The 26159-nt window shown below is 34.8% G+C and overlaps 7 protein-coding genes across 9 annotated transcripts; 5 read left to right on the top strand and 2 right to left on the bottom strand.

Moving 5' to 3' along the window:
* Window positions 1-658: 658 nt before the first annotated feature.
* Window positions 659-2306, top strand: BNAC05G35880D. The gene is made up of 5 exons (XM_013863682.3): window positions 659-1133; window positions 1206-1255; window positions 1328-1415; window positions 1490-1606; window positions 1727-2306. The coding sequence occupies exons 1-5, from the start codon at window positions 729-731 to the stop codon at window positions 1775-1777; spliced, it is 711 nt and encodes a 236-aa protein (XP_013719136.1). The 5' UTR covers window positions 659-728; the 3' UTR covers window positions 1778-2306.
* On the bottom strand, window positions 1977-2638 carry LOC106422904 (mavicyanin-like). The gene is made up of 2 exons (XM_013863686.3): window positions 2448-2638; window positions 1977-2304 (listed from the first exon to the last, which is right to left on the bottom strand). Exons 1-2 carry the CDS (start codon window positions 2629-2631, stop codon window positions 2099-2101), a joined length of 390 nt encoding a protein of 129 aa, XP_013719140.1. The 5' UTR covers window positions 2632-2638; the 3' UTR covers window positions 1977-2098.
* A 163-nt stretch (window positions 2639-2801) lies between these two features.
* Window positions 2802-4270, bottom strand: LOC106422896 (kinase-interacting family protein-like). Of its 3 annotated transcripts, none has more exons than XM_013863681.3 (3): window positions 4191-4270; window positions 3931-4005; window positions 2802-3809 (listed from the first exon to the last, which is right to left on the bottom strand). In XM_013863681.3, exons 1-3 carry the CDS (start codon window positions 4240-4242, stop codon window positions 2923-2925), a joined length of 1014 nt encoding a protein of 337 aa, XP_013719135.2. In that variant the 5' UTR covers window positions 4243-4270; the 3' UTR covers window positions 2802-2922. The 3 variants fall into 3 exon arrangements, with proteins under 3 accessions (XP_013719135.2, XP_048614422.1, XP_022567399.2); XM_048758465.1 differs by lacking the exon at window positions 4191-4270 and adding an exon at window positions 4137-4155; XM_022711678.2 differs by lacking the exon at window positions 4191-4270 and adding an exon at window positions 4088-4106.
* A 1659-nt stretch (window positions 4271-5929) lies between these two features.
* Window positions 5930-10296, top strand: LOC106422869 (putative cyclic nucleotide-gated ion channel 19). The gene is made up of 11 exons (XM_013863656.3): window positions 5930-7350; window positions 7424-7615; window positions 7687-7785; window positions 7860-7997; window positions 8071-8319; window positions 8403-8651; window positions 8739-8884; window positions 8991-9068; window positions 9158-9287; window positions 9389-9635; window positions 9762-10296. Exons 1-11 carry the CDS (start codon window positions 6877-6879, stop codon window positions 10046-10048), a joined length of 2289 nt encoding a protein of 762 aa, XP_013719110.2. The 5' UTR covers window positions 5930-6876; the 3' UTR covers window positions 10049-10296.
* A 593-nt stretch (window positions 10297-10889) lies between these two features.
* On the top strand, window positions 10890-16746 carry LOC106422870 (putative cyclic nucleotide-gated ion channel 19). Its single transcript, XM_048758463.1, has 10 exons — window positions 10890-13387; window positions 13472-13677; window positions 13746-13844; window positions 13928-14065; window positions 14155-14385; window positions 14467-14703; window positions 14800-14945; window positions 15044-15121; window positions 15209-15338; window positions 15431-16746. Exons 1-10 carry the CDS (start codon window positions 12925-12927, stop codon window positions 15728-15730), a joined length of 2028 nt encoding a protein of 675 aa, XP_048614420.1. The 5' UTR covers window positions 10890-12924; the 3' UTR covers window positions 15731-16746.
* A 1339-nt stretch (window positions 16747-18085) lies between these two features.
* Window positions 18086-21611, top strand: LOC106422905 (probable cyclic nucleotide-gated ion channel 20, chloroplastic). Its single transcript, XM_048758462.1, has 11 exons — window positions 18086-18695; window positions 18786-18962; window positions 19060-19158; window positions 19250-19387; window positions 19493-19741; window positions 19891-20118; window positions 20212-20357; window positions 20449-20526; window positions 20649-20778; window positions 20849-21095; window positions 21194-21611. The coding sequence occupies exons 1-11, from the start codon at window positions 18213-18215 to the stop codon at window positions 21469-21471; spliced, it is 2253 nt and encodes a 750-aa protein (XP_048614419.1). The 5' UTR covers window positions 18086-18212; the 3' UTR covers window positions 21472-21611.
* Window positions 21612-24157: 2546 nt separating this feature from the next.
* LOC106422811 (NAC domain-containing protein 86-like) lies at window positions 24158-25959 on the top strand. Its single transcript, NM_001315653.1, is given in 3 exon segments — window positions 24158-24314; window positions 24769-25046; window positions 25657-25959. Coding segments are annotated over 3 exon segments (738 nt in total).
* Window positions 25960-26159: the final 200 nt, after the last annotated feature.

The raw sequence follows: 26159 nt of genomic DNA, 5'->3' as shown, positions 1-26159 counted from the left end.
AGGGAGGACTTGTTGCGTGGATTATGTAAATGCTTTCAAAAGGAGAGTGGCCCAAATGGTCTTGTAACTGTGTGATACCTAAGAAGTTTAAGTTTTTACAAGGTGGTTTGGTCACAGGTGCAGGAGCTATGGAGGGAGTGGATTGTGTTCGATCCACAAGCATGATTTAGTGATGTCTCCTTACCTGCTTTTGTATATATGTTCAATGACTGATAGTGAAAAAAGACCTTAGAATGTTATATATATGGTTGCTACTGACTTGTTTGGTTTTATCTTCAATCTCCATGGTCACCATGCTGCATACAATAGAGATTGCCACATCTTGTGTCCTTCCAGTCTACGAGTCATTTTAGAAAATCAGTGTAAATACAATTTCTGTTAGTTTATATGGATACGAGTCACTTTTTGAGTAATGTGCACGAAAATGTTTAACGGTAATTAAACGCTTTGTAAAAGACTAATAAGGGCAGCTAGGCAACGTCTAAACTGATTTCTCTAAAATTCAGTTCTCTTATAACCGATTTACCGTGTAAAACGCCTGAAAAATTACTTTTGTAGGCTTCAACATTGTGTAAAATGGTGGGTGGTATCTTGGTTTTGGTTCCATCGGATACCGAATATTCGGTGTCTAAACCAAATAAAACCGGTTAAAGTTTCGGTTTATCTCAGGCTCGAATCTTTAACCGAATAGAACTCTTCTCGCCCTCGAGACTCTCTTCCTTATCGTTATGGCTTCCGTCGCTTTGCCGGCGTTCACCTGCCGGAGCTCAGTAGAACCGACGAAGGAGCTTCGCGTCTGCACGAACCGCACCTGCCGAAAACAAGGCTCATACCAAATCCTCGAGACGCTAACGTCCCTCGCGCCTCCCCAGCTCCAAGTCAATCCCTGCGGCTGCCTCGGCCGATGCGGCTCGGGACCGAACCTCGTCGCTCTCCCTCAAGGTCTCTTCCTTCGTCACTGCGCCACGCCTTGTCGAGCTGCTGAAATCTTGTTCAGCCTATGCGGCGACGGCAGGGAAGCTTCCTCTTCCTCCGCCGTCACAGAGGCTCTCTCCGCTTTAGCGCTAACCAACAATGCTCTCTCTCAGATCGAAAGTGGAAACTTCGGAGATGCAGAATCGCTTCTCACACAGGTTTCTAGAGTGTATAGACTTTGTCTCAGATTCCCTCTCTATGAGCTTGATTAAGGATGCTTTGTTTTGCAGGCTTTAGAGATGAAACCATACGGTGGATTGCATAGAATCTTCAAACACAGGTACGAGAAGGTACGAATCTGGTTTCGTTTATACTGTTTATTCATAGATTGTTGGAATTTTGGGGTTTGCAGAGCAGTGGCGAAACTGGGAATGGTTGATTACTCTGGGGCTGTTGAAGATATAAGCCAAGCTCTAGCATTAGCTCCTAACTATTATGAGGTAATACTCAGAGATGTGGCTCTTTTGATGTTCATACTTGAAAGCTTACTGTTGGTTCTATTTTTATGTACCAGCCCTACGTTTGCCAAGGTGATGTTTACGTTGCTCAAGGTCAATACGATCTCGCCGAGAAGTCATACTTGAAGTGTTTAGAGATAGATCCTACTCTTCGCAGATCAAAATCATTCAAGGTTTGCCTCGTTTTATTTATCATTTAAGCATAGTGGTTTCTTACAGTCTCATAATATTATTTGAAACTTATGTTCGAGAGTGATTTCATACATTGGTTGGTGTTTTAACTATCCTTGCAGGCGCGGATTGCAAACCTTCAAAAGAAAGCTGTTGAAGCAGATGTGGGTTAGAAGTATCCTGACATTTGGAGTTGTTTTGAATGCATATAGCTCACTACGTTTCTGTCACTTTAAGGGTAATTCTTTTCTCTGTCAAAACCGTTGCAATACTGTCTCTTTCTTTGGGTAGAGGGGTTTTCAAGAGTTCCAAATTACGTTGTTTATAGGTGGCATTAGTATATCAAGTGGTAATGAGATTACGCTATCTGTATTATTCAAGCTAATGATATTATATTATTCAGATGATGTTATTCAAGTATATGACATTATTTTGGTGCTAGAGATGGCACAAACAACAAGCTACCTATCTTTGATTTGACTCATCAATAGTACTCAAAGAGTTGCATTAATACTTAGCTTCTGGCCATTCTCACAGTGATCGTACATTGCACAGATGAAGCAGTGCTCTCCAACCTCTGATATAATTATTGAGTCGTTGCCGTTGGTGAAGAGAGAGATGTAATTATCTCTTCCACAATCTGCGTATGCGGTAGAGTTAACTTGCATAACGTTATGCTGGTCCTTGTTGTAGTTGAAAACTGTTGAAGAAGAGTGACAGATTTTAGCCAGGATGGAGTTGGAAACAACTATCATAGCTTCTTGCAATTTGCAAAATGGTATGGAACAGAGTACTACTAGAGAAGAGCAATCAATAGGAATCCTTGTGAGTTAGGGAAATTACCTAAAACATCACCGACATGAAACTCTCTTCCCTGTGTCCAGTTGGTATAGTTTGTCAAGAGTTCCCAGCCAGAGCTGTCGCCAACTGTATGGTTTGCTCCTTCAGATTTTAGCATGAGCGAAGTTAAAGAGAAAATGGCAGAGAGTATCATCAAGCTGGAGAACCAGCTTCCCTGATGAAGCATTGTTATCTCTTTGCCTTTGTTTTCTCTATTTTTTTTCTGAAGCTCAGTCTAGGTTTATAGCAGTAAGCATGTATGGGTGGGAAGGTCATGGCATTGTTGTGTTTGCTAGATTAGTTAAGCCATGTAAACCATACATTTGTAGATTGAGGAGTCACAAATAGTTTGCAGGGTGGAACAAACTGTGCATCAGGACGATGCACTAAATAGCATTAAACGTAACAAAGCGGTAGAACATACACAGTCATGTATGCATTGTTCATAGTTTACTAATACAACAAAAGGATAGATTAATTAGGCAAGCTGAGAAGTGCAGCATGATGGAGCAGCTGATGGGTGAAGGCTGGACTTTGTGAAGAGGTTAATGTTGTTCAGCTTCTTCAACCACTTGAATCCAGTCTTGTCTTCGGTTTTGTTCTCCTTCTTCTTCTTGGTCTTGTACTTATCCAGGCCAAAGCATCCGGTTGAGACCTTATCATAGACAGGCTCGGAGTTCTGCGATGCCTGAAGCGAATAGATGCGGTTCTGGAGGATGCAGACCTTGTGGAAGTGGTCATCTCTCATCTTAAGCACACACCTAGCGAGCCCAACAGCTTCGTTCTTCATGAACAACGCCTCAGTGGCTAGCTCTCTGTTCTCTTCCAAGAGAGAAGTGACTTTGTATCCAAGATTAGCGTTTTCCTCCACAGCCACTTCCTTCTCCATCTCCAGCAGCATGACGAACTTCTTCAACAGCTCTATGGTCTTGGCGGCTTCACAAAACTTCTCCTCCTTGTTGAGTAACTCGTCTTGCAGAATCTCTTTGTCCAAGTTTGCAGTCACAAGTTGGGACACAAGCTCATCGACTTTCTCTGAGACCGTAGCAGGATCTTCCATCTGTTGAAAGGATAAGGTGCTCTCCGAACTGATCTCGCTACCGGAATCAACCTCTGAAACGCAGTCTTCTTCATCTTGGAGGAGGTGATTTGGATGAGAAGGTGCGTGTATAAGCTGCTGGTTCGGTCTGGTTTGATGAGAACGGCCCAGGAGAGTGAGGTAGCCGTTGTAAAGGTCAAGACAAAGGGAGAGAAGGAGAGGTCTTCTGTGGTAAAACCATTCAGCACGTTGAGCAAATGTATCATCATCTCCCTGGCTTTCTTCCAAAGCAGACACACGCAGGAGTTGCATCCGAGCTTCAAGGTCTGTTGTTTCCAACATTTTCAGACAAGAAATGATGAGAGAGAAAGTGGGTCCAACAGTAGCATGCTTTTGTTTTTTGAAAATTTGAAATTGAGGAAAGCTCCAAAAAGAAAGGAATAGTACCGGAGAGAGTTGGCAACTGTGGAGGAAGATGAGTGACGACGTCCATGGTTCCTTTGCTCTTCATCTTCTTCAATCCTGAAAGATACTTGTTCTTGTTAGTCATTTTTATAAAAGGAAAATGTAAATGTGCGTAGATCCAGAGAGACATGATATAGACATTGATGGCTTTTCCAATAACGTAATAAATGTACAGAAAGAGATCTTACGATCATGGAGATTAATGAAAGGTTTTTAGTAGGAAGAGGGAGAAAGATACAAACCTTGAAACAGAGAGAGAGAGAGAAGAGAGCTGACACGTCTGGTCGTTTGCATCAGTGCAGAGCATATAACAGGCAAAATCCGCCAAAGCAACAAGCATTTGATTTTCTACCACTCATTTATTCACACGTGGCTAAAGTACTTGGGTTTAGCCGTTGCGGCCCATTTACTATTGGGCTCAAAGCCTTTCATCTTTTCGAATTTTGAGATTCAAATTGGGTAAAAAAAAGCAGAAAGAAGATACACCCACCGTAGAATCGATAGCATGTGTAGTAGTTGGTGACGAATGGGAAATTTTAATTTTGAATCCAGGTCAGTAATGTCAATTATTGATCTTATGGCAGAGAAATATAAATGAATAAACGATCCTTTTTGAAAAAGGAAAAGTAACACGTTATTAGTATTATCTATTATTTCTACATGAAGAAAAGAAAGCATGATGACCTTCAAGGACCTGACAGGACAGGAGGGTAAGTAAAGAATTGAATGTCAGACACGCGGCTTAGTTTATGAGAAAAAGACAAAAATAGCACTAAATCAAGTTTTTGTTTCCAAACTAACATTCAATGTCAAAAGTCACAAAAATAGTACTTAATATTTTATCAAAAGTCACAAATTTAAGGTTTAGAGTTAAAGGGTGGAGTTTAGGGTTTAGGGTTTAGGGTTTAGAGTTTAGAGTTTAGGGTTTAGGGTTTAGGGTTTAGAGTTTAGGGTTTAGGGTTTAGGGTTTAGAGTTTAGGGTTTAGGGTTTAGAGTTGAGAAATGATGTTTTGGGGATAAGATTTCAAATTTTGAAAAATAAAAAAATTAAAATTTTCAAAGGATAAACTTAGAAATGTGCTATTTTGGTCATTTTAGTTTTTGAGTGCTATTTTTGTGATATAAACTTAGAAATGTGCTATTTTGGAGATTTGCCCTTAGTTTATTCGCACTCTTGAATTATTAATTATTTAGTTAATGTCAAAAAAAATCTTATATGTTAAAACAGAAGTAACAACTTTGATTCATGTTTGATTTTTTTTTAAAATAGATCCAATAGACCTATTTCTAGAAAGTAATGTTACATTTAATATCTAATCTTGTCATTTCAATTTTGGGCATACCAGAAATTTTTATTGGGATATCAATAATTAAATTTAAACAATAGATAAGCAATTGAATTTATAGATAGTATAAATTAAATAGATATAATTTAATGTTGTAATACTATACCTCCATATGTTAAATATTTAAATATTTGTCGATGTTAACTTTTAAAATTATTAAAAAAAAATTAAAGTAACAAAAATCATATTATCTAACAATGATTAATTTTTACTACCTTAAACCAATGAAAACAAATTTTAAACTATATAGTTTATTTTACAAATCAAACAGAAACTAAATGTTTAATTATTTACTTGATAATATAAATTTATGAAGCAGAAAGTTTAATTTTTTAAAAACTTTCTAAATTTGTGAAATGTTACAATATCTTTGAATATGACAATAAAACAATATTTTACTAATCTTTATATATATAGTTACGATTTTAATAATGAAATAGTAATCCAAAAATATATATATATATAGAAGATGATACAAATACATGTGAAAGCTTAAAACAATTTATTCAATGAAATAAATATACCGTAAACTTATTATGTTTTAAAAATTGATAGACACATATATTATAATATATACCAATTTAGAATTGAAAAAAAAATATTTATATAAAATAAATGAAATCAAAAATCCGATATACTTGTTTCTTTAATTGAGGATATTGGGCTGAAGCCAAGTGATACGTTCCAACGACTTGTCCATACCTAGATTTTGTAATGAAACATAAGATATAGTTTACCCTTGCTTGGTTAAACTAGGGTATAGTTTATCTTCGTCTGATAAAATAATAACAATTTAGTTGGTGAGAGCCTTACCCCAAGTCATATCTCTTTCTCTTACCACAAGATTACCCTTGCTTGGTTAAGTTATATAGTTGTTAAAATTTGAAAGAGTGTTTTTTCCCTTTTTTATAACCATTGAAATTTAGAACATTATACCTATATTTAGTTGGTAAGAGCCTTACCCAAGAAATTTATTATTTGGAAATTCAGTGTTTTAAAAATTAATATTTTGTAAAAAAAAAAAAATTAATATTTTGTACCAAATGAATTTTGAATTCAAAGAACAAAAGAACAACCCTTTGTACTAACCACGTTATGATAATCTAAAAAAAGTTAACTGCATTAGAATAAGCCAAGCCATGACTTTGGTGAGAATTCAATCTAATTCCTTTTAAAGTAGTTTCACACTTGACACTTCTTATTTTATTTTTTCATAACAGCTTTCTCTAAAGTTTATCATATAAAATAATTACACGATTTAACCATTTCTCAAAGTATAGTTAGAAAAATGAAAAATGTTGAACTAACACAAAAGAGGCAGCTTCTTGAGGTTTTCTAGTGAAACGATAATACCTTTTTGATGTTTCGTTGACGCATGTTCATAGGAAGATCCAGTATGTAACATTTATTTGTTTATTTTTCACTTTAACGAATCAAGATTCCTTCAAAGTTCGACGTTTTCCTTTTCATTATAAAACTATTAATCCTTGACTAGCACAACACAGTCTCTGTCATCGTCTTCTTCTTACTTTCACCGTTTTCCATCTTTCTCCTACTTCATCTTGGCAAGCTCGTCAAGAACATGGCGTCTCCAAACGAAAAGGACGAGTTTCCCATTCTTCTTCCAGTTTCAGAAGCAAGACCTCGTGCTAACACCAGGGCTCTCAACTCGAGGAATCGTAGCGTTTCCTTCTCTAGCTCAACTTACTCCACTAACAGAGTTGACAACTCAAGTGTTGTTTTAGGCTACACAGGCCCTCTTCGAACACAGAGAAGACCACCTCTCTCGGTGCAAATGAGTGGTCCTCTTTACTCTACTCGCAGACCTGATCAGTCTTTCTTCCCTGCCTCTCCTGTTCAACCTCCTGACTCCTCCCTCTCTTCCTCTACCGTTGATGTTCCTTCTGAAGAAGATGAAGTCGTCTTGAAAAACGCAAATCTATTGAAATCTGGACAGCTAGGGATGTGTAATGATCCTTACTGTACTACTTGTCCTTCTTACTACAACCGCCAAGCTGCTCAGTTTCACACTAACAGGGTAGTTTCTGACTCCAGGGTACGTTTCCTTCGACCTAGCTTGAGAGCCAAGTAATTATACACAACTGACACAAGCATCTTTGTTTTTTTAGTTCCGCACTGCTCTGTATGATGATGCTAGAGGCTGGGCTAAGCGATTTGCTTCCTCTGTTCGTAAATTGATACCTGGAATCATGAATCCTCATTCCAAATTCGTCCAAATGTGGACTCGTTTCTTAGCCTTTTCATGCTTGGTGGCTATCTTTATAGATCCCGCCTTTTTATTCCTTTTATCAATCCGACAAGTGCGTCTCCTTCTCTTGCTCCATCACTCTCTTGTTTATATGTTTCTCATGAGTTTTTGAGACTATTACAGGACAAGAAATGCATAGAGATTGATTGGCCTAAGACAAAAGTATTTGTGTCTCTGAGAAGTATGTCGGATCTTATATTCTTCATTAACATTCTGCTTCAGGTGCGTCTCCTTTCGCTCATGTTCTCCTACGTAGAGAAAATTATATTTGATTTAATGCTTAATATTTGTCGCAGTTTCGTTTGGCCTATGTAGCTCCTGAGTCTAGAATAGTTGGTGCTGGCCAGTTAGTTGATCATCCAAGAAAAATTGCTCACAATTACTTTCGAGGAAAGTTTTTTCTTGACCTGTTGATAGTCTTACCTATGCCACAGGTTTGTAGTATTAACCCTTGAAACGAATAATGTTAACTTGAAGATGTTTCTTGATATCTCATGTGTGTTGCAGATAATGATATTATCGATGCTACCAGCACACTTAGGCACACCCAGGTCAGAATTTGAGAGGAACAGTATACGCATCGTATTTCTATTTCAGTACATTCCAAAGTTATATAGGCTTCTTCCACTTCTTGCTGGACAAACACCGACAGGGTTCATCTTTGAGTCAGCTTGGGCTAATTTTATTATTAATCTTCTTACCTTCATTCTTGCTGGTCATGCTGTTGGTTCTTTCTGGTATCTTGCAGGGCTTCAGGTATATATATATTATTAGTCTGTACCACTTTCTGTAATGTTTCACAATTCCTAGTGGTTTTATCGATTCTTTGTTTTTTTCAGAGAGTTAAGAAATGCTTGTTACATGCTGGGAATTTTTCGATGGATAAACGTAGAAATCTTATAGACTGTGCTCGTGGGAATATGTATGAATTGGAGTCACGTCGAGTTCTCTGGAGAGGTAGTGAGAGTGTTAATGCTTGTTTTCAAGAGGGTGGCTTTTCATTTGGGATCTATTTGAAGGCAGTTAATCTTACTACTCAACCTAATATCTTCACAAGATTCAGTTTCTCTCTGTTTTGGGGATTCCAGGTAGATTAGTCTCTATTAAGTTGATTGTTAATCTTTTTAATCACTCTTACCTAATGTAAAACTGTTTTGTTTTTGTATTTCTGAAAGCAAATAAGCACACTTGCTGGCAATCAAACCCCAACTTACTCAGTAGGGGAGGTTTACTTTACAATGGGCATCATTGGACTGGGGCTTTTGCTTTTTGCTCGGCTTATCGGTAATATGCACAACTTCCTTCAAGCTCTTGATAGAAGGTAAAATACACTTCATCAATAGTGTTTCAGTAGAGAAAATACTTATAAGAGATGGTGACTTGACCAAGTGTGATGATGATGATTTTGTGTTTGTCATGTATTTTAGGAGGATGGAAATGATGCTGAGACGGCGTGATGTGGAGCAGTGGATGAGCCATAGACTGTTGCCAGAGGATATAAGAAAGTATATATGTTCACTTTATAGCCTCTTAAACTTTGTTTCTCATTTGAATTGGGCTGAACTAACTCAGTTTTTTTGTTCAACAAACGTAGGAGGGTGCGAGAGGCTGAGCGGTTCAATTGGGCTGCTACCAGAGGAGTTAATGAGGAGCTGCTTTTTGAGAATATGCCTGATGACCTTCAGAGAGATATAAAACGCCATCTCTTCAAGTTTCTCAAGAAGGTAATAAGCATCAGCACAGTGAATACACTGCTCCGTAATTCTCTTTCTGTATAGTGTACTTTCCTCCAAAGAGGTAGTTCTCAACTGTTATCGGTTTGCAGGTGAGAATATTTTCGTTGATGGATGAATCAATCTTAGATGCCATCCGTGAGAGGCTGAAACAAAGAACATACATAAGGAGCAGCACGGTGTTGCACCGCAAAGGTCTAGTTGAAAAAATGGTATTTATAGTGAGAGGTGAGATGGAGAGCATTGGAGAGGACGGTTCTGTTCTGCCATTGTCAGAAGGAGACGTTTGTGGTGAAGAACTCCTCACTTGGTGCCTCGAACGCTCTTCTGTGAACCCTGGTACACCTCCTTCTATGTGTTTGTAACTCTCAAAGCTTAGCGTTTAAAACATGAAACATTAACCTTTTGTGAAGACCCTTTATTATGGGTAAAGATTGAAACTGAATATGTTAATGAAACTTGCAGATGGGACGAGGATAAAGATGCCGACAAAAGGATTGGTTAGCAACAGAAATGTTAGGTGTGTGACAAACGTGGAGGCGTTCTCGCTGAGTGTAGCAGATCTTGAAGATGTAACGAGCTTGTTCTCAAGATTCCTAAGAAGCCATAGAGTGCAAGGAGCCATAAGGTATGAGTCTCCTTATTGGAGGCTACGAGCAGCTATGCAGATTCAAGTGGCTTGGAGATACCGAAAGAAACGACTTGAGAGATTACTGTTACAGGATAACAGAGTGATGAAAGAGATAACTTGATGCACGTGGACGCAGCTAAGTGGAGGAGAATACTTTATAGTGGACTTGTTTTTATCGTGTGCAATGTCGATGGACATAGGTTGATTGTTCGTAGTTTTTAGACTAGTTTTTGGTTATTATTTTTTCAAAAAACATTTTTCTTTAGTTTTACCTTTTAGTTTTTTGTTTTTGTAAAAATCATTTCATTTGTCAATCAAGATTTTTAACAAATAGATTCCCTAAAATTTAGGGAAACTAGTTTTCGAAAAGTTTAACCAATTTACGAAAAAAAACCAAAAACCAACTTTTGTTAGCTTTTTTATTAAAAAAATGAATTTTGATTTTTTTTGAAGAAACTACTACATTTTAATTTTCTCAAAAAAACTACTACATTTTAATTAATTAATAATTAATAAATAATATTTTCATAAAGATAAAATTATCATACAATTTTTTGTACTTTAGATATCATTTAAATAATAATGTGAAATACTTTATTTGTGTTTCATATTTGTAAAATAAATTTATATATTTTATAAATAATATTATTTAATTTTAAAATTAGTTATTAATTTCTATAAATAAAATAATTGAAATTTTAAATAATTATTAGTCACATTAAAAATAACCAAAAATTAGAAAACATAATATGTTTTATTCATAAAATATATTGTATTAATCTTGAAATATTTCCTATAATATAATTTTTAATATAATAATTAAAATATGATATTGTATTTTATTTTAAATAATAATCACAATATTTTGATAAATTTTAATTGTAAATCTAAATATTTATTGCTATTTTGTTGTATTATTTTAAAGTAATATATTAATTAAGTTTTGAAAAATAAAACAAATACATCAAAACCAAAAACCAAAATCAAAATCTAGAAACCAAAAACCAAAATCTAAAAACCAAAAACTAAAATCTAAAAACCAAAAACTAAAACTAGAAACTATTGAAACAATCATCAGCTAAGCCGCTTTCCACCAGAAAAAAAAACGGTAACATAGATCAGCATCAATATAGTGTTTATCAGAATTGAATTAGACACTCTCCCATTTTGTTAATATTGGTTATAATAAAGTTTTGAAATTTGATTTTGATAGAAGGTATATTGACAAACAAAGCTTTGGGCTTAAGTTAACATCGCTTAGACAACCACAAAATCGTGGTCAAGTGGTACGACATATTTGGAAAGCTGATAAGCATTCTGGGTTCGAAACCTACCATTTTAAATATATCTGTTATCGTGGTTATGAAATATAAATATATAAAATTCTTATTGCGGACAATTGAATTTACCTATATCACCAAAGAATTATTCGGTTGGGCTTCAGCCCACCAATTTGGTGGCACCAAATATGATATCCAAAAGAAAACAAAACTTTCGTTTAGGCATAACATACAATTGTAAGTTTGTTTGCCATCTAAACATTTTAGTTATTATTTTCACATCTTTAATTAGTCTGTTATTGTGGTTATGAAATATAAATATATAAAATTCTTATTGCGGACAATTGAATTTACCTATATCACCAAAGAATTATTCGGTTGGGCTTCAGCCCACCAATTTGGTGGCACCAAATATGATATCCAAAAGAAAACAAAACTTTCGTTTAGGCATAACATACAATTGTAAGTTTGTTTGCCATCTAAACATTTTAGTTATTATTTTCACATCTTTAATTAGTCTAGTTTTGCAAAAAAAGAATATACATAACTAAAAGTTCTGAAATTTTATTTTCATATTATTTGGTGTATATAAAATATGTTCTATAAAATTTAAATGTGGTTTAGATATAATTTTATTAAATTTTAGCAAAATACAGTATATATAAGTATTAGAAAATGTAGAGATAATTCTATTGTGAATATAAAGAAAACAATACAATTGTTTGTTTGTAATTATATATAATTATTAATTTATAATTTCAGCGGGACAATATATTACATAGGATTTCTTAACAAAATAATTATCTTATCGATTTTTGACATATTATGATAATAAGATAATCTGGGAACAAATATTAACAAAAGAGAAAGTCAAATTTCCTTGTTGATAATAAGATAATTTGGGAACAAATATTAACAAAAAAAGAAAGTCAAAGTTCCTTTTTGATATTAGATTCCTTTATATATTAAAAATGATATGTTTTTCTTAAATAATATGTTTTAAATATAAAAACAAATACTGACAAAAAGAAAGTCAAATAAAATAAGATGATAATAAGATAATTTGGAGACAAATATTAACAAAAAAGGAAGTTAAATAAAATATATTAATAATGATATTTTAATAATTAAATTAATATTATCATTGTAATTATGAAAGATATTGCCTTTTGATAATAAGGTGATTTGGAAACAAATACTAACAAAAAGAAAGTTGAATAATACATTGATAATGATATTTAAATAATTAATTAGTTGTTATCATTGTAGTTAATCATTTTAATAATTAACTTAATAGCGACACATATGAAATTGATTTTTCAAATAATATTATAGATATGTTTAAATGTAACTAGTTTTTCTAAGAACTCTAAAATAATTTTATTAATGATATATAACATAATTCACATGTTATAATGGTTTTCAATTAATATTAAACGAAACACTTTTTGAAGTTTCATAGAGGCATAAGTTTTCAGCAAAAGATCCAGTATGTAACATATAAATTTTTTTTTTTTTCATTTTGACTAATAGAGATAGATACCCTAAACGTTAGATGTTTTTCATTTTCATTATATAACTGTATAATACTTCATTCTTGACGGGCTAACTCAAAAAACACAAGTCTCTGTCATCTGTCTTTCTTCTCTCTTTCATCGTTTTGTACCTTTCTCCAGCTAACCTTAGGCTTTTGGGGCACTATCTTCTCGTCCAGAACATGGCTTACCCGAACGAGAGCGACGAGTTTCCCATGCTTCGTCAAGTTCCAGAAGCAAGATCTCGTGCTCAAACTAGGGCTTTACACTCGAGGAATCGTAGCGTTTCCTTCTCTGATTCAACTTACTCCACTAACAGAGTTGAAAACTCAAGTGGCCCTCGTCGAACACAGAGTAGACCATCTCCTTTAGTGCAAATGAGTGGTCCTCTTTACGATACTCGTAGACCTGATCAGTCTTTCTTCCCTCCCTCTCCTGTTCAACCACCTGAATCCTCCATCTCCTCCTCTACCGTTGATATTCCTTCCGAAGAAGTTGTTGAAGCCCTCTTGAAAAACGCAAATCTATTGAAATCTGGACAGCTAGGGATGTGTAACGATCCTTACTGTACTACTTGTCCTTCTTACTACAACCTCCAAGCTGCTCAGTTTCACACTTACGGAGTAGTTTCTGACTCAAGGGTATGTTTTCTTCGACTTAGCTTGAGACGCAAGAAAATTTTATACACAACTGACAAAAGCATCTTTGTTTTTCTTGTTTAGACCCAAGTAAATGCTACACACAACCGCCAAGCTCTGCATGATTATGATAGAGGCTGGGATAAGCTGTTTGCTTCCTATGTTCGTAGATGCGTACCTGGAATCATAAATCCTCATTCCAAATTCGTTCAAATGTGGACTCGTTTCTTAGCCTTTTCATGCTTGCTGTCTATCTTTATAGATCCTGCCTTCGTATACCTCTTATTAATCAGAGATGTACGTCTCCTTCTCTTTCTCTCTTGTTTGACTGTATATGTTTCTCATGAGTTTTGAGACTATTACAGGACAACAAATGCACAGATATTGATTGGCCTAAGGCGACAATATTTGTGTTTCTGAGAAGTATGTCGGATTTTATATTCTTCATTAACATTCTGCTTCAGGTGTGTCTCCTTTTGCTCTCTTCTCTTATGTATAGAAACTTATTTGGCTTTAATGTGTTTCTTCCTTGTCATATTTTCCGCAGTTTCGGTTGGCTTATGTAGCTCCTGAGTCTAGAATAGTTGGTGCTGGCCAGTTAGTTGATCATCCAAGAAAAATTGCTTGTAATTACTTGCGTGGAAAGTTTTTTCTTGACCTGTTGATAGTCTATCCTGTGCCACAGGTTTGTAGTATTAACCCTTGAAATGTTTTTTTTTTCTTAATAACTTGGAGATGTTTCTTTTTACCATACGATCTCTGTATTGTTTGCAGATAATGATATTATCGATACTACCCAAGTCAGAATTTGAGGAGAACACTATAATTGCCTTATTTCTATTCCAGTACATTCCAAAGCTATACAGGCTTCTTCCCCTTATTGCTGGACAATCACCAACCGGGTTCATATTTGAGTCAGCTTGGTCTAATTTTATAATTAATCTTCTCACCTTCATTTTTGCTGGTCATGCTGTTGGTTCTTTCTGGTATCTTGCAGGGCTCCAGGTAAGTACCACATTTTGTAATGTTTTCACAACTCCTAGTGGTTTTTGTCGATTCTTCTCATGTTTGTATTGTTCGTTTCAGAGAGTTAAGAAATGCTTGTTACAAGCTGGGAATTTTACGATGGATGAACGTAGATATATTATAGACTGTACTTCTGGGGATACCAATCTACGAGCTCTCTGGAGAGATAGTGAGAGTGTTAATGCTTGTTTTCAAGAGGATGGCTTTTCACTTGGGATCTATTTGAAGGCAGCCAATCTTACCACTGAACCTAATATCTTCACAAGATTCAGTTTCTCTCTGTTTTGGGGCTTCCAGGTAGTTTTGTTGATTGTTATTAAAACTATATAATCCTTTAAATCACACTTATCTAATGTAAAACTGTTTTTTTTTTTTCATTTTGAATTCTGAAAGCAAATAAGCACACTTGCTGGAAACCAAACCCCAAGTTACTCACTGGGGGAGGTTTACTTTACGATGGGCATCATTGGACTAGGGCTTTTGCTTTTTGCGCGGCTTATCGGTAACATGCATAACTTCCTTCAAGCTCTTGATAGAAGGTATATACACTTCATCAATAATATTTCAAGAGAGAAAATACTTATAACAAATGGTGACTTGACCAAATGAGATGATGATGATTTGTGCTTGTCATTAGGAGGACGGAAATGATGCTGAGACAGCGTGATGTGGAGCAGTGGATGAGCCATAGACTGTTGCCAGACGATATAAGGAAGTATGTTCACTACTTCATAGCCTCTTAAACTTTGCTTCTCATTTGAATTGGGCTGAACTAACTCAGTGCTTTGTTCAACAAATGCAGGAGGGTGCGAGAGGCTGAGCGGTTCAATTGGGCTGCTACTAGAGGAGTTAAAGAGGAGCTGATTTTTGAGAATATGCCTGATGATATTCAGAGAGATATAAAACGCCATCTCTTCAAGTTTCTCAAGAAGGTAAACAAGCATAAGCACAATGAATACATTTCACTAAATATTTTTGTGTGTACTTTAGAAAGAGGTAGTTCTGAACTGTTATTGGTATGCAGGTGTGGATATTTTCTTTGATGGATGAATTGATCTTAGATGCCATCCGTGAGAGGCTGAAACAAAGGAGGTACATAAGGAGTAGCACGGTGTTGCGCCGTAAAGGTCTAGTTGAGAAAATGGTATTCATAGTGAGAGGTGAGATGGAGAGCATTGGAGAAGACGGTTCTGTTCTGCCATTGTCAGAAGGAGACGTTTGTGGTGAAGAACTCCTCACTTGGTGCCTCGAACGCTCTTCGGTAGACCCTGGTACGCCTCCTTTTGCTAATAGCTTTGTGGTCTATGTGTTTGTAACTCCCTAAGATTGGAACTGAATATGTTAATGAAACTTGCAGATGGGACTAGGATAAAGATGCCGACAAAGGGTTTGGTTAGCAACAGAAGTGTTAGGTGTGTGACAAACGTGGAGGCGTTTTCGCTGAGTGTAGCAGATCTTGAAGATGTAACGAGCGTGTTCTCTAGATTCCTAAGAAGCAATCGAGTGCAAGGAGCCATAAGGTATGAGTCTCCTTATTGGAGGCTACGAGCAGCTATGCAGATTCAAGTGGCTTGGAGATACCGAAGGAGACGGCTTCAGAGAAAAAAACAGAATGGTGACATAGATGAGTGATGTGCCTGAAGGGTGTCGGTTAAGTTGGTCATTTCTTCCAGTGAGGAAACAACTTGATACATGTGGAAGCAGCTAGTTGGAGAAAAATAGTTTACATTGGATTCATTAGAATAGTTGTGTAAATTCTAATGTGCAGTGTCTATGGTGTTCCAATAACAAACATCAATATAGTGTTTATCAGCACTGAATTATATACTCTCCTATTTAGTTAATATTGGTCATAAGAAATCACTAGAAATTGATACCCGCGCGGATATTGGTTCTTACATTCTTATATATTGCTATTTGTTTTTCATAATTAGTGTTATATATTTTAGATGGATAATAATATAACTAATTGTATTCAAATGATTTTGACTGAATCGGATAACATGGTTATTTTTGGTACAAATATCCGAACCCGTTTCAGATACATTTGATATTTAGATATTTTTAGGTTCCTATACATTAGAACCGAACTCATCCAGACCCAAAATGATTCAACTCAAAACCCACACATAAATTTATAACATTCAAGCGGGGCCTAATTTAAAAAAAAAATACCCGAAAAGAACAACCCGTACCTATATGGATAGCCAATGTTTATGCGTAACTGATTTTTTAAACTAATAAAAATGACTATTTCTATGTGTTTGGTTAAATTAAGTAAAATAGAAAGAGTTTTTTATTTAGTAAAATAATTATATGGAGTGAAAAATTAAGTGACAATAAATATAATACATTTTTATTATTTTGATTTAAGTTACTATTTTATTCACAAAGCATATCTTTGAGTTATGTTTTTGGCTACGTAATTTCGCACTGATTGAAACTAAAATTAAAAAAAAAATTAGTAAAACAAACTAAACCGAACGTTTAACCATATGCAAACCCCAATTATTTTACATTTTTTTATTTTATAATTGACACAAAATTAATGATGATTAACTAATAAATAAAAATATGCACTATTATTATTATGGTAATATAATTAATGATCTGATGTATTGTTAATGTAATATAATAAATGAAATTGTTAAACTGACTGAAATATAAAAATACAGTTAATGAAATTACTAAAAAAATACTATACTTTTTTTATACCGTTATCCATGTTTTCAAACAGTTCTCTTTTATACTTATATTCATGTTTCGAAATAGTATCAAAAATACTTTTGTTTTAATAATATAGATAGGAAACACATATAATATTGATGCTGATAAACAAAGCTTTGGGCTTAACATCACTTAACTTGTGTTTAAAAAAAAAACATCACCTAACTTTTGTTAAGACATAAAATACAAATGTATATACAAAACAAAGCTTGGTTGGCATGTAAACATTTTCAGTTTGTGCTTCCACATATTTAATGTAGTTCTGCAAAAAGGATATGCACCAATGGCAACATTAACTCTGACCATAAATGATACGTGGAAAAGTATCCTTCCATTTAAATTGAAAGTAGGATAAAGAAAGAAAAGCTGTTAACTGCAAATTTGCCTCCAATTAATTAGCGACAGTTGGTAAGTGATCGAATGATTGAATTTTAATCATAAAAGAAAACAACGAATAGCATAGTATCAATATTTATTTTAATATAAAAAATAAGAAAATTGAAATAAGTCTAATTATATTTTGATGGGTTGTGTTCTTGATTTAGTGCAATGAGCGTGTAGTTTGGTTTATAGCATTTCCAATATATTATTTTATTTTAAAAATAAAATAATGTTATAAGTGGTTTTAATATTACTCTTAACATTTTATTTAAAAAGTAAACACATTACTACATTTTAAAATAGTTTTCTTTTTACTCTATTATATAATTAAAAATAAAAAGATTGCATAGATTTTACTTCAAACTATCTTATTGGGATTTCTATTTTTTTTGTAACTGGTTTTTCATTTTGTTTTTTTATATAATTTTTTATTGATAACACTTGATAAAATACACTTAAAAAAAAAGAAATCAGACGATTTTTTTCGTATTCAGTCCACACACTTTTCAATTTTTAATTTGCGAGACGATTAGAATTAAGACACTTGCTTGACCCTACAAAAGACCCTGACTCAGTCAACGTCTCCTTCCTCGACTTTTCTCAATTTTCCAAAGTCTCTGCTTGCATCTTTACAGTTAACTCAGAGCCTCAAATGCTCTAGCTTTCTTGCTAGGTCTCTTTACTTTCTTATCTCAGAAATGGAGAAGGATGATGTTCCCATGCTTCCAGTTTCAGACTCATCATCGTTATCTCGTACTAGGCCTTTCACTTCCAGGTCACGTAGCGTTTCTCTCGCAAACACTTCTTCCACCATTGATGGGTTCGACAGCTCGACTGTTGTTTTAGGCTACACAGGTCCTCTTCGAACTCGTAGAAGGCCTCCTTTAGTTCAGATGAGTGGCCCTCTCTCATCTACTCGCAGTTCTGAGCCTCTCTTTCTTCCTCCTCCTCCTACTTCCACTCGCGATGTCTCCTCCTCTCAGCCTGAGAGGTACCCTTCTTTTGCTGCTCTCGAACACAAAAACTCAGAGGAAGAGTTCGTATTAAAACACGCACATCTCTTGAGATCTGGACAGTTGGGTATGTGTAATGATCCTTACTGTACCACTTGTCCTTCTTACTACAACCGGAAAGCTGCCCAAATCCCTACTTCTAGAGTTTCTGCCATTTTTGATTCCACTGTATGCTCTCTTACTTCACAATTTAGCTTCAGACTCTCAAGTGAATGCTGCTGAAACAAAGTTTTTTTTCCTTTTGATCCATCTTTCTAGTTCCATGATGCTAAGGGTTGGGCTAGGAGGTTTGCTACATCTATTAATAGACACTTACCAGGAATCATGAATCCTCACTCCAAGTTCGTTCAGAGCTGGACTAAGTTCTTTGCCTTTTCTTGCTTGTTAGCTATTTTTATAGATCCCCTCTTCTTCTTCCTCATATTAGTCAAGCAGGTATCTTTAGACATATTTCTTTCTCTATCTTTTGGTTCTCATGTTTTTTTTTTCTTGCGCTTGAGAACCTTTCTTATAACCATCTTTCATACTGCAGAACAATAATTGCATTGAGATTGATTGGCCGATGGCTCACACATTTGTAGCTGTTAGAAGTGTAACAGATGTTTTGTTCTCTGTAAACATTCTGCTTCAGGTGTGTTTCCTTTTTGCTTATTTTTTTGTTATAAGAGACTATATATGTTGGCTTTAAATGTTTCTTTCTCTTGCATATATTTTTGTTGCAGTTCCGATTAGCCTATGTAGCTCCTGAGTCTACGGTTGTTGGTGCTGGCCAGTTGGTAGACCATCCAAGAAAAATTGCTAGTCATTACTTCCGAGGAAAGTTTTTACTAGATTTGTTCATAGTGATGCCACTTCCACAGGTATCATATATAATGTTAAGAGCCACTACCTTCTAAGTAGAAGTAATTGGAATATGTTCATTTTACCTCTGAATTCTCATTTTCCTTTTACTCTTTTGGTTACAGATATTGATATTATGGATAATACCAGCACACTTAGCCATATCTGGGGCAAACTATGCAAAGAACCTTTTACGTGCTGCAGTTCTTTTCCAATACATTCCCAAGTTGTATAGGCTACTACCACTTCTTGCTGGACAAACACCCACTGGCTTCATCTTTGAGTCGGCTTGGGCTAATTTTTTTATTAATCTTCTCACCTTCATGCTTGCTGGTCATGTCGTTGGCTCTTGTTGGTATCTTTTTGGTCTGCAGGTACGGCAACAGTCTGAAAACTCACTTCAATCTAACAACATCCTTTATGTTGCTTAAATCATTTCTCTTGTCCTAACCAACAGAAGCTGTTTATTGATTCTTTTCATTGCTTGCCTTCCTTTTTTTCATTTTTTTTTTTTCTCTTGCAGAGAGTTAATCAATGCCTTCGAGATGCTTGCGGTAATTCTGATCGTCCATGCAGAGAGCTTATAGATTGTCATGGTGCTTTATCAGCTGCGTGGAAAGATAACGCGGGTGCCAGTGCTTGTTTTCAAGAGGATGGTTTTCCTTATGGAATATATTTGAAGGCAGTTAATCTCACCAATCATAATAGCCTCTTCACAAGATACAGTTACTCTCTTTTTTGGGGTTTCCAGGTAACTTGGTTATACTCAAGTTCTTACATTGGTTTACTTTAGGCATATCTGGAACTTTTAATGAATGTCAAATTGTTTTAAAACTCTCAAAAGCAAATCAGCACGCTTGCTGGAAACCTAATTCCAAGTTACTTTCTTGGGGAGGTCTTCTTCACCATGGGCATTATCGGATTGGGGCTTTTGCTTTTCGCTCTTCTTATTGGTAATATGCAGAACTTCCTTCAATCTCTCGGTCGAAGGTAAATAACTCCATCATTGTACAAAACAAGACATGGTTGGATTGTCTCTAAAACACAAATTGCCTACGTTGATTGTGTATTGTACACTTAGGAATTTGGAAATGACTTTGAGACGGCGTGATGTGGAGCAATGGATGAGGCATAGACGGTTGCCAGGAGATATTAGAAAGTATGTGGACTCTACCCCTTAAACTTTGCTTCTGAAGTTGAATTTTGAAGAATGACATCGTCTCCGGCTCTGTAATGTTACTGGCTTTAAAGCTAATTAAATAGTTGTTTCTACATTTTCAGGAGGGTGCGAGAGGCTGAGCGGTTCAACTGGGCTGCTACCAGAGGAGTTAATGAAGAATTGTTGTTTAAGAATATGCCTGATGACCTTCAAAGAGAGATAAGAAGACACCTCTTCATATTTCTCAAGAAGGTAAACACGTCGGAGTTCATTTCCCTCAGCGTTGGCTCTCTCTTTCTGAAACGTCATCATGGGTTTGCAGGTGAGGATATTTTCGGTGATGGATGAATCAATCTTAGATGCTATACGTGAGAGGCTGAAACAAAGGACTTACATAAGGAGTAGCATGGTCTTGCACCGCGGAGGTCTAGTTGAGAAAATGGTATTCATAGTGAGAGGTGAGATAGAGAGCGTTGGAGAAGATGGTTATGTTCTACCATTGTCAGAAGGAGATGTTTGTGGTGAAGAACTTCTCACTTGGTGCCTCGAACGCTCTTCTGTGAACCCCGGTACATTCTTTGTTGACTCTATGTGCTCATTAACAGACAGACATAAAACCTTAGATGACAACTGCATCTTGGAACTGAAAATACTTTGAAAATTTCAGATGGGACAAGGATACGGATGCCCTCAAAGGGACTGCTTAGCAACAGAAACGTTAGGTGTGTGACAAACGTGGAGGCGTTTTCGCTGAGTGTAGCAGATCTTGAAGATGTAACGAGCTTGTTCTCTAGATTCCTAAGGAGCAATCGTGTGCAAGGAGCCATAAGGTATGAGTCTCCTTATTGGAGGCTACGAGCAGCTATGCAGATTCAAGTGGCTTGGAGATACCGAAGGAGACGGCTTCAGAGATTGTACACTGATCAGTCTAGTTACAGCCTCTAGATTGTAATCTTTATTCTTGATGACATAAGCTTGGTGGTTATGACATATGTGGTGTTACTGTATTACATGATAGCTTAATGCTTTACTTAAGTTCATCTTTTCACTGTTAATATATGAAATCGATGCATTTGTTGCTTTAATCAGATCACTTTCTCCTATTTTTAGACTAAACCTTTTAAATTTAAGAATGAACACATTTATATTGAAGATCAAATAAAAAAGAAGGGCTAATTTTCTGTATATTCATATACACATCATAAACTAAAGGCTAGCTATATACAAAATAAAAATGAAGAAGTAACAATACAATAGAAAGAAAAATACTGTACTGTATACATTGATTAGTCTGTAAGGTGGACTTTTAGATAATACACAACTTACAAATTGCTTTCATCGTATGTACTACATGTTTTCTTTTGCATCTCAATACATAAAATAAGAATTCTATATGATTGTATTCAGAACTTTCATTTGTATAATACTATATATTTGTTGTTCATACAAATATATAGAAATGTAAGTTCGTCTTAAAAATTCACAGAAAACTTTATTTTACGAGTAAAAGCATAAACTTGGATAGTTATTTTAAAAATATGCAAAGCAATTAAAAATAAATAGAGTAAAAAAGATAAATTATTTGATAAAAGTAACTGAAAAGAAAAAAAAAACAGAATCTCTGAACACATGAGTGAATTAGGTTCACATAGTAATGAAAATATAAAAATTATCATAGCAAATTTTCGGATTATTTCATTAAAATTTATGGTTGTTATCCTTTGTTCCAAAAAAAAATCAGATAAGTGAAAATATACTGACAAAATTTTATAAAGTTTAGGGTATATGATCGAATTAATCCAATAATATGTTCTTTTGTAGGACAAGCTTAGGGGTTGGCAAATAAACCAAATCCAACCCGATAAAAATAAAATTGAATCAAACCGAATCTGACATAAATACTGAATTGGTTTTGTTCTAGTGTTATATGGTATTTCGGTTTATAGATTTTATTCGAACGCGATCCTCGGGACTATCCAAAAAATCCCAAAAAATTCAATATTCAAAACAAGTCATACCAAACTTGAGTACCTACATGAATAATTAACTCAAGTACCTAATTTATTAATATATTTTAGGTATTTAATCAAATATTAAATTTTTATGATTTGACAATTGCATTTGAAGTTCAATTATGAATAGGTTTGCTTCTAAGGTTTAAACAATGTTTCTTTATTTTGAATTTTAAATAATATGTCTTACTTTTTATAGAGTTGTTAGTTGGTAATTTTAACTTGTTTATAATTTTTGTCTTTTAATGACCACTTCTGAATCATTCCACCAGCTTTTGTTAGAGAAAATTGTTTGCATACTTCTAAATGACAAACAAGTATTTGGGTAACTGAAACCCGATATAGAATTGAACCCAAAGTCAAAACTGGTTCAATCAAATTTGTGATGTGAACCGAATCTGAGAAAACCTGAAACGGATCCGAACTGAACTTTAAGAGTATCCGAAGGGTCAGTTTTCATGCCCACCCCCCACCCCGAAGAAATAAAAACCTGATTTAACCCAAACCGAACCCAACTGACACACGGATGGCCATGCCTATACAAGCTCTTGTCTAGTATTGGATATTCTGATGTCCGGTTCGGATCGGGTTATTTAGGTTATTTGGGTATATAGGACCCGTTGAAGAACCAAACATTTTTCAGATCCAATCAATTTGGGCAATGTAGGGTTCGGGTTAATGTGAATTCAGGTCGGATCTCTATTTTCTATAAAACCGAAACAGAATCAATTAAAATTGTTCGGATTGGTCAGGTTTGAAACAAACAAAAGATTACAAAAAAACCCAGAAAATCCGAGTTAAACCGTAAAATCGAAAATATTCGTGTAATTCAGGAGTTTTTTTAATAATTTTGATTTATAAAACATAGTTTTTATATCTAGTTATTTTAAAACTTAAAATATTTTTTTTTATTAAGTTAAGGATATTCGGTATCCGTTTGATTCTCTGTTCGGATCCGATTCGGTTCAGTTTTTCAAGTTTAAAGAAATAGAAACTATTCGGGTTTTCGTAAATTTCTGTCTGGTTTCAGTTTTGGTGTTTTGGTTTAGTTCCAATTCGGTTTTGGGGTTTCAGATAATATGTCTAGGACTATCTTGTCGGTTGGTGTAACTGAACAGTTTTCAACCGGTATAGCGCTCACTCGTACTTCAGCTGTATTTCAATAAACGAAAGTGAGGAATATATGGAAGCGTAACACTATAAAGGGTTATTCAGATTAGTATTTTTAGCATAATGATATTTATAATTAAAGATTAAAATTGTATGTGACGTCATTGTCTTACTGCATGACAAGGAGGAGCTTTAAAACAAGATATCAAGAACATAAAATATATATATACATCTAACATGCTAATAACGCGATCGATATCGAACCCTTTTTCTATAATGAAGGAAGCACAAGGAGCTTGTGGTTAACGTTTGTCAAGAATCTCCAAAAAGATAAAGCGAAAGATGAAAACAACAAAAAGAAAGGAAGGAGAGAGATATATAAAACAATATAAGAAAAGAAAAAACTATGAAATTAATCAAGTGAGTACCATAAAGTTTGTGTATATATATGAAGAGATGAGTACTCCTTAATTAGAACCCGATCTTGTGAGTGTTTGTGAGAGTTATATATGGCTCCTGTCGGATTACCTCCAGGCTTCAGATTTCATCCAACAGACGAAGAACTAGTAAACTATTATCTGAAGAGAAAGATCTGTGGTCAAGAAATCGAGCTTGATATAATCCCTGAGGTTGATCTCTACAAATGTGAGCCATGGGACCTCGCAGGTACGTTATTTTACATTCTTCTCGTTTCTAGTAACTAATTAACAAGTTCATGGCCAGCGTTGGGCTCATTATATTGTTACGATTTTTTTTTTGTTAATTATATATATATACTTAAACCAAGTTTTAGTCGGTCAGAAATTATTCCTAAAAGTAAACTATATCCGACGATGTTTGCTTTACATGGTAAAAACTTAAGTTTCTAGTTCTAATTTCCTTTGCTATGAAATTATTACGATTTCTTTGGTTTTAACTTCCTTTTCTAGGGAATTGTTATGGTTTAAGTTTAACTCAACTGTCAATTATACATTCATGTTACATTTTTCTTTTCATACTAGCTATAGTAAGTTTTGGTCTTTTGACTCATAGTTGATAATCTTATCTTATAGTTTTGTTTTTATATGTTATAAGATTATTAGTCTTTTATGATCGATGAATGCAAGTTTATGAAATGTAGAGAAGTCGTTTCTACCAAGTAGAGATCCAGAATGGTATTTTTTCGGGCCACGTGACCGGAAGTATCCAAACGGGTTTAGGACGAACCGAGCAACGAGAGGTGGATACTGGAAATCGACCGGGAAAGATCGGAGAGTGACGAGTCAGAGCAGAGCGATTGGGATGAAGAAGACTTTGGTTTACTATAGAGGAAGAGCTCCTCAAGGTATACGTACGGATTGGGTCATGCATGAGTATCGTCTCGATGACAAAGATTGTGATGATCCCTCTTCGCTCCAGGTGATTGATCAATCTTTCATAATTCAATATATTTCAAAGAATAATAGTACAGTAGTTACTATTACGTATGTTGAATTACGTCGATAATCGATATGCATGGCTAGTCCCAATTATTAAAGAAAATTGGAAATAAGAAAATAAATTAATAATGATATGAAATAAATTCAGTAGATTAAATTTACCATACTTGAAACATGATTTTTCCATTTATTTTCATATACATTATACACACTCCATTTCATTTTAATTATGTTTTAGATTTTTGGAAGAAAATATTTAATCATGTATATAATAAACAGAAATCTGACTTTAATAAAATAAATAAATTGATGTATACTCTCTTTTTTTTTTTTTGATAAAAATGTATACTCGTTTCTTGCTGTAAGCTGACAAAAGCTTAGGGTTTCACTTTGGCTTTACTGCAACGAACGCAAAAGACAGATTTAATAATTACTCAAATAAGACAAATACTTTTATCCTTCTCTTTTTAAATTACACTCGCAGATTCGAATAATATTATAGATATACAAAATATATAAAAGTTCTTATATATATATATATCAAAGTTACATTCCAAATATTTAGTTTAAATGGTAATTTGGTGGTGCAGGACTCGTATGCATTATGTCGGGTGTTTAAGAAGAACGGAATATGTTCGGAGTTGGAAACAGAACCGCAACTACAAACGGGACAATGTAGCTTCACGACGGTGTCAATGGAGATGAACTCCAATAATATTAATTATAACAGTGATATTTACGAGGCAATGTCGCCGGAAGTTGGAGCTTCCTCCGCCTGCGTAGAAGACATCGTCGACGATAAAGATGACTCGTGGATGCAATTCATCACAGATGATGCGTGGGACTCCTCATCAAACGCTGCAGCTATGGGACATGGTCAAGGGGTTTATTGACCAGTAAAGAACAAAGAGTATTGAGAAAAAGAGAGATTATAGAACTATTGAGTACACTTTTGTTGTACTTTATCTATATAATCGTTGAAATAAAACCTCCGGGGGTAAGTGGTATTTTGGAAAACTTATAACTAATTTTTCTAATTGTGGAGGGAAATCATGTGATTTGATTGAATATTATTTTGTATTTTTATATTTTT

Source organism: Brassica napus, chromosome C5 (assembly GCF_020379485.1).
Source record: "Brassica napus cultivar Da-Ae chromosome C5, Da-Ae, whole genome shotgun sequence".
NCBI classification, from domain to species: domain Eukaryota; kingdom Viridiplantae; phylum Streptophyta; class Magnoliopsida; order Brassicales; family Brassicaceae; genus Brassica; species Brassica napus.
This window is presented reverse-complemented; position numbering and strand designations above follow the sequence as displayed.

Excerpts from the sequence above, each read along its gene's own strand:
- LOC106422896 (XM_013863681.3), bottom strand. The coding sequence starts at position 4,242 with ATGCAAACGACCAGACGTGTCAGCTCTCTTCTCTCTCTCTCTCTGTTT. Across the intron at positions 4,006-4,190 it reads CTCTCTCTCTCTGTTTCAAG|GATTGAAGAAGATGAAGAGC; the intron begins GTTTGTATCTTT and ends AGTATCTTTCAG. Across the intron at positions 3,810-3,930 it reads ACAGTTGCCAACTCTCTCCG|ACCTTGAAGCTCGGATGCAA; the intron begins GTACTATTCCTT and ends TGGAAACAACAG.
- LOC106422904 (XM_013863686.3), bottom strand. The coding sequence starts at position 2,631 with ATGCTTCATCAGGGAAGCTGGTTCTCCAGCTTGATGATACTCTCTGCC. Across the intron at positions 2,305-2,447 it reads TCATGTCGGTGATGTTTTAG|TTTTCAACTACAACAAGGAC; the intron begins GTAATTTCCCTA and ends CTTCTTCAACAG.
- LOC106422870 (XM_048758463.1), top strand. The coding sequence starts at position 12,925 with ATGGCTTACCCGAACGAGAGCGACGAGTTTCCCATGCTTCGTCAAGTT. Across the intron at positions 14,386-14,466 it reads GGTATCTTGCAGGGCTCCAG|AGAGTTAAGAAATGCTTGTT; the intron begins GTAAGTACCACA and ends TGTTCGTTTCAG. Across the intron at positions 15,122-15,208 it reads TTGCCAGACGATATAAGGAA|GAGGGTGCGAGAGGCTGAGC; the intron begins GTATGTTCACTA and ends CAACAAATGCAG.
- LOC106422869 (XM_013863656.3), top strand. The coding sequence starts at position 6,877 with ATGGCGTCTCCAAACGAAAAGGACGAGTTTCCCATTCTTCTTCCAGTT. Across the intron at positions 7,786-7,859 it reads TCATTAACATTCTGCTTCAG|TTTCGTTTGGCCTATGTAGC; the intron begins GTGCGTCTCCTT and ends TATTTGTCGCAG. Across the intron at positions 8,320-8,402 it reads GGTATCTTGCAGGGCTTCAG|AGAGTTAAGAAATGCTTGTT; the intron begins GTATATATATAT and ends TGTTTTTTTCAG.
- LOC106422905 (XM_048758462.1), top strand. The coding sequence starts at position 18,213 with ATGGAGAAGGATGATGTTCCCATGCTTCCAGTTTCAGACTCATCATCG. Across the intron at positions 19,742-19,890 it reads GGTATCTTTTTGGTCTGCAG|AGAGTTAATCAATGCCTTCG; the intron begins GTACGGCAACAG and ends TTTCTCTTGCAG. Across the intron at positions 20,779-20,848 it reads TCTTCATATTTCTCAAGAAG|GTGAGGATATTTTCGGTGAT; the intron begins GTAAACACGTCG and ends ATGGGTTTGCAG.
- BNAC05G35880D (XM_013863682.3), top strand. The coding sequence starts at position 729 with ATGGCTTCCGTCGCTTTGCCGGCGTTCACCTGCCGGAGCTCAGTAGAA. Across the intron at positions 1,134-1,205 it reads CAGAATCGCTTCTCACACAG|GCTTTAGAGATGAAACCATA; the intron begins GTTTCTAGAGTG and ends TTTGTTTTGCAG. Across the intron at positions 1,256-1,327 it reads CATAGAATCTTCAAACACAG|AGCAGTGGCGAAACTGGGAA; the intron begins GTACGAGAAGGT and ends TGGGGTTTGCAG.